General features: G+C 42.3%; 1 protein-coding gene across 1 annotated transcript; it reads left to right on the plus strand.

The window, feature by feature from the left end:
* Nucleotides 1-803: 803 nt before the first annotated feature.
* LOC137408086 (uncharacterized) lies at nucleotides 804-3,329 on the plus strand. The gene has a single exon (XM_068094480.1). The coding sequence runs from the start codon at nucleotides 804-806 to the stop codon at nucleotides 3,327-3,329; it is 2,526 nt and encodes an 841-aa protein (XP_067950581.1).
* Nucleotides 3,330-11,685: the final 8,356 nt, after the last annotated feature.

An 11,685-nucleotide genomic window follows, 5' to 3' on the forward strand; every position in this document is an offset into this window, starting at 1 on the left:
GCCGAGTACGCCATGCCTCGACAGGAGGCATGGCGTCGCTTTGTCAGCTGTTGACTCGAATCTGGGGAGACAGTTGACGTGTACCTGGACCGCTTGGAGCGGCTTGGCGGTAGACTGGGGGTGACGCTGGAGGACCTGGTTTTTAGGACCAAGTTCTATGAAGGGCTGCCCGAGTCAGTCTACGAGTGGGCAGTTACGCACGATCAGGCGTATACTGCTGACTTTGGTTCAGTGCTGAACCGAGTGAGGGGAAAGTTGGTTTCCCGGAGAGCTGTTGAGGGTCGCCCCTCAACAATTAGCTCGGCGGCCAGTTCTGGTGACCGGCCGGCGACTGCTTCTGGCAAGCAGTTGGGGGCTGCTTCTAGCAAGCAGCCGGGAAGCAAAGACAGTTGCTTTCGATGTGGGGGTCCACACCGGGTGAAGGACTGCCCACGTATTAAGCGGCCTTCGTCTGGTACGGGGGCGAAAAAGACCTCTTCTGGCAAGAGGGTCGGGTGTTTCCGGTGCGGCAGCACGGAGCACTTTGTACGGGATTGTCCTGTACGGCCACCGCCTGGGGCGGCGGCGGGGCTCACGGAGGATGAGCCGGGTTTTCATCAGGAGGATGCAACTCGGGGCGCCGCATCCTCTCATATGGACACCGTGTAAGCCAGGCTTACGAGGGGTCCCATAACATCAGGGGGACCCGAGGTGGCGTTGGCGTGACAGGGGGAGGCTGGAGGTCACATGCAAGCAGTAAGAGTGTACTGCGGGACAGTCCTTGGCTGTCCGGGGCGACTGGCGAGCCTACGACGAGCAGTCGTATGCCGGTCGTTCGAGCAATTCTGAATGGTTGCGGTTTTCAGTGTCTGGTTGACACTGGAAGCGAGAGGACTCTGGTAAGTCCACAGGTGTTGACAGGCTCAACCCGACTTAGGCCGGGCCACCCGCTGTTGACAGCGGATGGTAAGGCGTCTCATGTGAAGGGTCAGTGTCGGGTGGTCGTCGGTGTACAGGGACACTGTTTCGGCGTTACGGCACTCGTTATGGACAAGCTGTGCAATCTTGGGGTTGACTGCTTGCTGGGTGGCGACGTCATTGACCACATGGGAGGCGTCACTGTCCGTAGAGGAAGTGATGCGAAGTATTCGGTCAGGTGGGGGAAACCCTATCAGAACGGATGCTGTGGAGTACCTGCTGGGCAGGATACTGGGGCTGGCTGCGCATGCGGGGTGGCAGGGGTGGCACCGTTGTCGGGGTTGGGTGGTGATCTGGTGTCACTGCGAGTCGACGACCCCGATTTTGTTGCCACTTTTGCCCAAGGCCGATGGACCGTTAGCTGGCGGTGGTCCGGGGAATCTCCGAAAGGATTGCAGACCCGGGTCGCGGAGTACAAGTGTACTCGGGCACCTAACCTGCATGAGCGGTACTGTGCTGAAATTGAGAGCTGGATCTCAAAAGGTTGGTTGAAAAGGTGGAGTCGGCCCATTGAGGGTATTATCCCCCTTTTGGCTGTGTTCCAACCAACGAAGGATAAAGTGCGACCAGTCATGGACTACCGTGAGCTGAACGCGTTTGTCGAGAGTCACACAGGAGGTGACGCGGTCGCTGTGTGCGGCGAGAAAGTCCGAAAGTGGAGACAGTTGCGTGGCAGACTTGGGGTAGTTGACCTCAAGTCCGCGTACCTACAAATCCATGTTTCGGAGGCCCTGTGGAAATACCAGGTCGTGAAGTATAAGGGGGTCCCTTATGCGCTGACACGTTTAGGCTTCGGGCTTTCGTGTGCGCCTAGGATCATGACCAAAATCCTAGGCAAGGTTCTTTCGCTCGACGAGCGGGTTCGACGAGGGACTGACCACTATATCGACGATATAGTGGTGCAGGAGTCTGTGCTTGGCGTGGAGGAGCTGAGGAAGCACCTTGCTAAGTATGGACTGGTGACGAAAGAGCCGGAGGGCCTTGATGGAGGTCGGTTGTTGGGCATTTCTCTGAAAGGAAATGCTCGTGGACATTTGCAGATGTCGAGGGGAACTGCACTCTCCGAAATTCATCTTGAGCCAGCTGGGCTGACCAAGAGAGAGCTTTTCTCGTTTTGTGGCCGACTTGTCGGTCATTACCCAGTGGCTGGGTGGTTGCGGCCCTATTGCAGCTTCTTGAAGCGGCTAGGATGCAACGGAGCCTGGGATGCCCCTGTTGAAAAGGAGGTCAGCTCGCTAGCTAGTGAGCTTTACACAAGGGTATGCCAGGAGGACCCTGTTAGGGGTCCGTGGCACGTAAGACCGGACGGTTCGGTCGTTGTGTGGACAGATGCTAGCTCTCTGGGCCTCGGTGTGGCAATCGAGGTTGATGGCAGCATTGTTGAGGATGCGTCGTGGCTGAGGAAGGAGTCAGACCATTCACACATCAATGTTGCCGAATTGGAAGCTGTGGGACGAGGTGTTAACCTGGCTATTGCGTGGGGGTTCAAGACCTTCACCTTGGCGGTTGACTCTCTCACAGTTGTCAATTGGATGTCAAATACAATTGACGGGCGCAATCGTGTTCGCACGAAAAGTGCTGCAGAGATGCTGGTGAAGCGTCGGCTGGGGGTGATCCGTGATACGATCACCGAGTACGGCCTATCGGTCACTATGCGTCTTGTACCTACTGTGGAAAACAAGGCGGATAGGATGACGAGGGTGCCCAAGAAGTGGCTCGGGCATCGTGGGATGAGTGGAGGCGAGGCCGAGAGCATGGCTGCTGCCATCTTCACCGGCGAGACCCTCGGGGATGCTGTGTGGGCGGCTCATTTGCCTCACCATCTGGGTGTCGAGAGAACGCTGTACCTTGCTCAGCAAGTACGCAGTGACTTGACACGGGAGCAGGTCAAACGCGAGCTGGCTGGCTGTGAGGCCTGTCAGCGCGTTGACCCGGCTCCGAGAGGTGAGAACCTCGTGGAAACAGGCAGCTTGGCTGTCGAGGGGAACTGGTGCCGGGTGGCCATAGACGTGACTCACTATGGCGGCCAGGTGTTCCTGTCCATGGTTGATTGCGGGCCGTCACGTTTCGCTATCTGGCGCCGCTTGCCAAGTGAGACGGCAGCGCACATCGTGGCTCAGTTACGCACGATCGTAATTGAGCGAGGGCCGTGTGACGAATTGTTAATGGACAATTCCATGGCGTTTAGGTCAGCAACTGTTGCACAGTTCGCTGACGAGTGGGGGATTTCTCTGAGATTTCGTGCCGCTTACGCCCCGAGTGGCAACGGAATCGTTGAGAGGAATCACCGGACAATCAAGAGGATTGCCGAGAGGGGAAGAATTAGCCCCGAGGAGGCGACGTTCTGGTATAACTATGCGTCACGCCTATAATGTCACGCACTATAATGTCACGCCTCGCAAGGGTACAGATGGGGGTTCGGTACCCTCGAATAATCTGTATCGATATTATTGGCGAGTGCCTTTCGACGTCAATCTACGCGGGTTAGATGAGGTCAGTCAAGGCAAGTTTGCTGTCGGCGATGAGGTGTGGGTGAAACCCTCGACTCCGTCGTGCACTAGGCAGTGGGCACCGGGAGTGATTACCGGAGTCGTTTCAAAGCACAACGTGTGCGTGGATGGCATGCCGAGGCATGTGAGGGATGTCCGTAAACGGCGGTTTGGCACTGACCGTAGTAGGGAAAACGGCATCCGTGAACTGGTCGAAGACGGCCGGCCTAATCTAGGTAGATTACGCGGTTCTGCTGCTCCCCCACCGCCTCAGCTGCATCCCTGTGAGGTGGCTGAGGTCTCGGAGGGGGATGTGGAGGACGGTCCTCAGACTGCTGAGGATGAAGTTCAAAACATGGATGGTGAGCCTCAGACTGCTGGGGTTCCGTCCGGGGATTTAGATCCTGATAAACCTGAGCTTCAACCGTTAATGCTCAGGCGGTCGCAGCGAGAGCGACGGCGTCCCCAGTATTTGGATGACTATGAGGGATAGCTGGTAGCTTCTTAAAAGCTGGGGGAAATGTGAGTTAGTAGTCACGTGGTGCCCGCCGTTAGCTCGGAAGGGTTCGTGGGCATGCGCCACCGGACGAGTAAGAACGGCCATGTTGTCATTGGGAATCCAAGCTCCGTTCGCGTAGCTTGTGACTCTGTGCTGTCGTAGCGAGAAAGGATTGTTAAGAGTTTTTCTGAGTCTTGGTGACTCGTGAGTAATCCTACTGGTGTAGTCTGGCACTACGGTGTTTTCTGGTAAAACGTGTAGGTGGAGTAAGGGTGACATAAGGGGAGGTTTTGGAGTGTCACGGCTGGCAGTCTGGTACTGCGTTATTTTACTTAGTAACTTACATACAGATAGTTAAAGCAGCAGCACTGTCTCTGAGAGTAGTGAAAGTAATAATTTTGTGAGAGTAAGAAACACGGAAGATCGTTTTAGCTTCGCATCGATCATAGCATCACACAGCTTTATCATCGCACAAAGTATAGATTCGTTGAATTTTTGCATAGCAATGATGGCTACAATGTTAGCAAATTAAAATATGTAACAAAATTGTTCTGAATAGAGATTGAAATTGGAAAAAATACTGTTTACATATCATGAAGCAATATCGGCAATTTTCGGTAAAATGGCTGGTACTTGGCAAATACCCAAATTTGTACATGCTCGGCAGTGAAAGGGTTAAAGGAAACTTGAGAATATAAACTACATATTAAATATATTTCGAATTATAGGGTTTGCTTAAATGAAACAATTAAATTATACTAAGTAATTTGGAAATTATTGTAGAAATCATTGGTCATGCAGCGACAAAGAGAAGAATTATTTTGTAACTTCGATGTTACATTGACTTTAAAAGTAAGTATTACATTATATTTATTTCGTCTAATATCGTTGTATAATGATAAAACATGTAACTAAAGATCAAATACATTCAACAAAATTCACTCCAATTGGTATGTAGGAATGTTAAAATGAGTAACAGTCTGTGAAAACAGTAATTAATATTTGTATAACTTCACTTTAAAACAAAAGGTGTTGGAATTGAAATTCAAAGTAAGACCTGACTGTGTTTTAATTTGTCTGCGTATTCTACTCTGACTATAATCATTGCAATTGTAGGATCCTGGGTATCAGCGAACTAAATATAGACCTTTTCGGAGAAGGGTTTATAAATTTGAATCTTCAGTAAGTAGCACATTATATTTATTTCTTTGTTTTAACTGAATATCCTCCTCTGTCTGTGTGTCCTAGTCTGACTATGTGATGTAACATATTTGTTTTTCTTATTGTCTGTATGTCCTACTCTAGTTGAATGCATATCCTATTCTGTCTGCATTACATCTTGCATATCATTCTATGATTCGATGAGTAATGCAATTGAAATTTACAATTTAAGTTGGAGTCCATTGTGAATGTAGAGTCTACTATCTCAACAAGGTTATAGTAAACCATCCTGACTGTAATCATTGCAATTGCAGGCTCCCGTATCTCAACAGGAAGATTCCATTCAGAAAAAGGATGGATCTTCTTCTTCAGTAAGTATTACATTATATTTGTTTTTTAGTTTGAATGAATGATCTAATCTGTCTGTATGTCTTACTTTTACTATATCTCACTAAAAATAATGTATGTTTTGATTGTAGACAGTTCATTCTCTTTCGTCAATGAAAGAAGAAGAAAATTGGGGTTGAATGATATTCAATATTCAATAGTCTTTTTTTATATTATGTTTTAGCATTTTTATATACAAAACTTTTATTCAATAATATATCCATTGATAGTAAGTTTAAATTCCTATGATATATCATCAAATAAACTATATAAAATTTAATCATAATAACATTTCCTTAACTAATTACTGTCTTGATATACAGAGTTTATAATCTTTGTTTAATTTCTCTCTGAATTCCTTCAGATTGCACGCTCCGTCAATCGTGAAAAGTTTTAATCCTGATGAAGACTTAGAGTTCATGTAAATCTCACTTCGATCCAATATCATGAGAGCTGGTGTCAACCATTGAAATGATGAGGGAATGTTATACTTTTGAGGTTCGATGATCGAACATAATGCCACACGCTCTCCCTTACGTTCAACGAAGAATTGCAACGCAATCTCACAATTGTCATTTTCTTCAGACTTATTTGCTTGTATTACTTCTAACGAAGCTGGAATATCCAAAACTTTTAGATCAATCCATTTCCATGGTTCTTGCATTTCCTCGGATTTAAAAACTGTTGCAATAGGTGACGTAATTTTTTCATCTCCTTCCATATAATTTTCCTTGGATTCGAATAACCGCTTTACTACCGAACTTTTTTTTGATGATCTTCGTAATGACGTAGTTCTGTTCAATCTAGACTTGGTTGGTCTTCTACACTGTCTTTGTTTCATATTCAATTGGGGAGTTCTTTCAGAAATATTGTCGATATTCATACTATTGGAAGTTGACTCCTCAGAAGCTTCAGTAACAATCAACACTAACTAATAATACTTCATCAATTTATACATTATCTTTAAAAAAGTAGTGGATCCATAACAGTGATGGATAATTTCAGAATTTATGAAGACGATGCCTTCGAGATATGCCCTTTCGTTGAAAGAGAATTATCCGGGTATCATTATATACAAGGGGCTAGTAACATCTCACAATACTCGCGAATACTACGATGTAGTATAAATATATCTTTTAAAGTGAATAATTTTGTAATAAAACTGATCTTTCATTCAACATATTAATTTCTCCAACAAATTTCAATCTTACATACAAAAAAATACAAAAAAAAAGAACCGAAAAATAAAATTCCTTAAAATTCTTAACCATTCAAGAGCTTCAACATTACAAAATCATCAATTCTTCAAAAAATAACTTTGTACATAAACACTTTCTCATATATATTCAATGTTTCAAATATATAACAATCTCCGGAAAATCAACCCCTCGGTGTCCCAGATATTAACCCCCTCACTCATCCGCTAGGTAATCTCTCGCTCTCCTCGATAATCCGCGAGATCCACTCCGGAAAACCATCCAGCCCTCGATGTCCCAGATATTCACCCCCACTATTCCACCGATAATCCGCGACGATTCCCCCGACTAATCCCGCGATAATCCGCGTTCAATCGGATGACTCATCCCCCGCTAATCCGATGACTCATCCACAGATAATCCGCCGATTACGCCAGGAGCGGATCCGTAACCCCTCGAATTCAACCCCCTACTCTACACCACAATTTCCCCCCAAACCCCAACATCTCATTCAACTCCACACGATTCAATCTACACCCCTAGCCAATTTAATTCACAACCCCCTTTTTCTATCCCCCCGCTGGATCCGTCACTTTTATGTGTAGATCTGCTCTCTATATACTACTTTTGTGTCAATTGTGTCACATAGATTCTCTGCTGCACAACAAACCTTAACATACTTTGTGTTTATGCAGTAGAAGATTAGTAAGTCGTGATAGTCAAGTTCATAGGTCAAAGTTTTTATCTATCTTTTTCATTACTTCTGTCAAAGCTGATCAAAAGGTAACCTTGGACTCAATATCATTTTAGTGTCAGGTGCTTTTAATTTGGGAATTTCGATTGTATGCATTGTAAACCAAAGACATCGTCGAGGCAACTTGAATACTTGGAAAGGTTTGCATCTATCAAAATTTTTTGATAGCTGGCTGAGCATCCATGACAGCCTGTGCAAAGTGTATCACTTTGGCAATAATCATCAACCCGTCACGAAATGCTTGATCCATATTTTCTTTCATGGCAGTTTGTTGGGGACTAGGATTTCACAGTCGTTTGTGACTGCATTTTAAAATGAGGCCGCCATGTTGCGGACATATTGCTGACGTATACGTGAATGGGTTAGTGATAGTATGAACATTATTATAACAAATGACAACCAAACTACTGTGTGGCTAACACTGACATACAGTGATAGAGTGTGAAATGGCCTTTAGCTGACAATTGTGCAACATTTGTTTTAAGCTTGTTGTATAAGATCTTTGCTTTTTGACTTTTAGTTTGCATTTAACAATCCTTCGTTTTTTGTGTGACATCATTCTATCATCGCCTGCCATCTTTATGGACAACTTTTATCGTTAAAAACACAAAGCTTCTGCAATTAATTATTGCAAACAATGCTTTTGTTTGCAAATTTTTTATTTTAGTATCAAAACAACACCGAAAAATACTATTAATTAAGAGAATGATGATCGTTTTCTACAAAGATAGCGGCTTTTTCGTGGAGCGCATGAGCAATACTAAAATGCATGTGCAAACAGAGTGATGACGCCAAAAAAACAATAGATTGTAAATGCTTCCTTGTAGACCACTCAAGTAGAACATATAATTATTACTTCACATCACAGTTTTTATGGTCGTGTGGCACTATTTGAGGATAAATTATGAGACTAAGCAGACACTTACCAGGGTAGTGGTCTATACACATGTGCCGTCTCAATGAGCAGTTCAGGCTGCTTTCATATCTTGTCAGACTGTAGAGCAGTTTTTCTTTCAACATCTTGTCAACATCAATAAGATCCCATCCTTCTCCAAGAGCTGAAACATCAATTATTAGTCCGACAACTTTTAACCGTATTTCACAGTTCTCTATTCTTTAACCACCAAAAAGGAGATGGCATTGGAGATGGCATTAAAACAACATGTTCGTGCGCTAAATTGAAAGCTTTTAATAATTAGTTTTCTCTATTGTAACATTAGATATCTCACTGCACATTATACCCAGCCATGTCGCAAGCAACAAATATCATTAAACCGACCTGTAATAATCTGACACATACATACATTCACATGCTACAGTGATATACATTAGCTACTGAAATAAAAAGGTTTAAGAAGATAGTTGTTCATTTTCAGACCACAACATGATAAAACCAAGATTTTTGCAAAACTAACCTATGTCAGCATTGGTTGCAACAGCAGGCTTGCCCAGCAAATTTCGAGAGGCGTACATGAAGAAGTCAGACATTTTTATCAAGTGGTCGAGTTTGACAAACTGAAGCTTCCCTTTTTCATTAAGGCTTCTCCTCTGCAATTCCTCAAACAAATAGCAGTATCCAATTTGAAATATTCTCTGAATATTATAAAACTTTTTTAAAGCTAGAAATTGAGGTCTATGCATTAGGAACATTTCAAACCTTGACTGACAATCTAAAAAATAAACTGTTTTGCTGATTAAACTCATAGCAATAGGCTGAATGTTTACGAGGCTCCCAATTGGAAAAAAAGTAAAAGTTTAGCTTAATTGAATATATACCAGTTTTTGAAAGAGAGAAAAGTGGTTAATATATAAAGGCTGATATTGTAAAAGTTCTGCTGAGACTCTGTATTGCTCTACAAAGAATCACACCACTTTGAGTATATAATGCTGTACAGTGATACGATTACTCAGGATACGATTACTCTGATGGTGATTTTTTCACCTCACCATACAATTCTTATTTCACGATACGAGCTCAACAAAGGTTTTGCCCAAATTCAAATTTGGCTGTCGGTATGCCTCTTACGCGCATCAAAATAAGAAAAACTACCAAAATGCTGTTTGCCGAAACCATGGTCACAATGTTTGAAAGAGACACTATGACCAATTTCTCTAAGCTCAACAATTCCCGTGTGTAAAACAGTAACATTTTCTCTGCAAAATCAGTTGCAAAGTTGGAATGGCGATCCCTTCAAACAGAAGGTCCATTAGTGGGACAACTTTTCTTAACCTGCTAACAAAAATCCACTTCATTACGGAAACTACATCGTTTGGGCTTTCTTGCCGAATTAGGTTCAAAAAAGTTTAAAACACGCGGGCTAAAAGTTATAGTGAAAGCGAAGACAGAAACTGATAAGCGATAAAACTTTAGTGATAAAAACTTGATGTTCAGTAAAATTGTTAAAATACACACTAAAACTTGACTTTGAGTGTGTGTGCATGTGCGTATGCGTGTGCGCGGGCGTGTGTGCCCATGTGAGTGCGTGTGTATAAACTAAACTAAGTAGGCTAAACTTATTTGAGGTGATTTCAAATTTTATGTTAAGCGTACATCTGCCTTGAAGGTAAAAATTCCCTACGGTACGTAGTACAGTACATTATGAAGTTATACATTATTGCAGATCATATTCACAGTACAATAAATAATAATAATACAATAGATGCATTGTACATAATACAATAAACTCATTGTAGGTAACTATAGTTACTAAAGTTAACATACTATTTTGTTACTAATTTCTAATATTTACATCACTTATACAAAATTTTGACAATTTTTGCCAGGGAATTTTTGCATTATATAATTACTATGATACTAAACCCCTACATACTATTTTTTCACCATACATATTCAATCCTGGAACAAGTCAAAAACGTATCCTGAGGTCGAACTATATATATTTTTTCACAAACTTATAAAGATGTACAGTGTATGTATGCTTAACAGACAACCGCATGAAATCAGTTTTTCTCGTGATCTGCCTATCTCTGCTTGTCCGGTTTCTTTTATATCATAAAGATTGACAGGCTCTGCCCTTTTTCCAAGAAGGCTGACTCAGGGGTAAATCGGTCTTTCATAGGTTGGCTAGGAAGGACCGGCCTACTAGGAAGGCAAGTGTCATTGTATTCAAAAATCAATTAAAATTCATCCCAATTTTTATGTAAATCTACATTATCGTAATTGCACTAAAACTGCATAATTTAGTAGTGCACAGACTAACTTTTTAACCTTTTTTTCAGATGCACCATAATAACCTATAACTATTTTTTGATGGCACTCTGTTTTTGTTTACCCAAGAAAATTACAAACAAAAACTTGAAACAAATGAGCTTAAACTGCTAGTGAAAGTACCTGTATACCAGTTGCATCAGGTTTGGATCAATTTCAAATGAGATTAAATGTTATTTGTGTATTTACAAAGATCTAAACAGCTTTTGTCTACAGTAGAACTCTTTCACTGCCCAATTAATTTCATTACCAAGACATAGTTACATATTTGGTAAAACTTAATATTTGGCATTGACTCTTGAAAATTGTTGAAGCTTTTGAATCACGTTGTGTATAAAAAATATCTGATATCAAATTAATCAATACAAAATTTACCAATTTTGTTACAACTAACAGCATTTTTTACTGCTAAATAAAATAATCACTCTCAGTAGTACAACTGCTCAATAAAACTTACTCAAAGTCCATAGTTCTACAATTAGTGAAACCTTGGTAGCAGTAATGCGTCTGACAAAATGGTAATTGCTAAGAAAATATTGGAATAAAACTTAAGCTTTTGCAAAGCAAAACAATACGCAGACTGAGTTGTAATCAATCTTTTTATTTGCTCAAAGCATGCAGATAAGTGCTTCTTTTCATTTAAGTACAGATATGATTGGCTAATTAATTAACTGCTCACTAATCAAAAGTGTTTTGAACAAAGCCTACTAAAGTGTACCATGCGGCTTTTGGCCTACACAAACTTTTTGCTGAGTTGTACTGCGCGGCTTGGGGTTGTGGAAGAGTTAAAAGAACTACTAGGTTAGTTGTTGCTCAAGTTTTGTTCACATGTGCTAGCTGTAAAATAACTAAGTAGAGTGTGCCATAAAATATTCAAAATACTTCGCAAGAAACAAAGACACAAGAAACTTTCTTTACTAAAATAAGTGTTGGGTTAGCTCTCTCATAACCAATTTATCAATACACCTACACGAAGTTTTTATGTCGAGCATATTTGTGCAGTTTTCTCCAAT

Source organism: Watersipora subatra, chromosome 11 (genome assembly GCF_963576615.1).
Source record: "Watersipora subatra chromosome 11, tzWatSuba1.1, whole genome shotgun sequence".
NCBI classification, from domain to species: Eukaryota; Metazoa; Bryozoa; class Gymnolaemata; order Cheilostomatida; family Watersiporidae; genus Watersipora; species Watersipora subatra.

Coding starts and splice junctions, on each gene's coding strand:
- LOC137408086 (XM_068094480.1), top strand. CDS start 804: ATGCCGGTCGTTCGAGCAATTCTGAATGGTTGCGGTTTTCAGTGTCTG.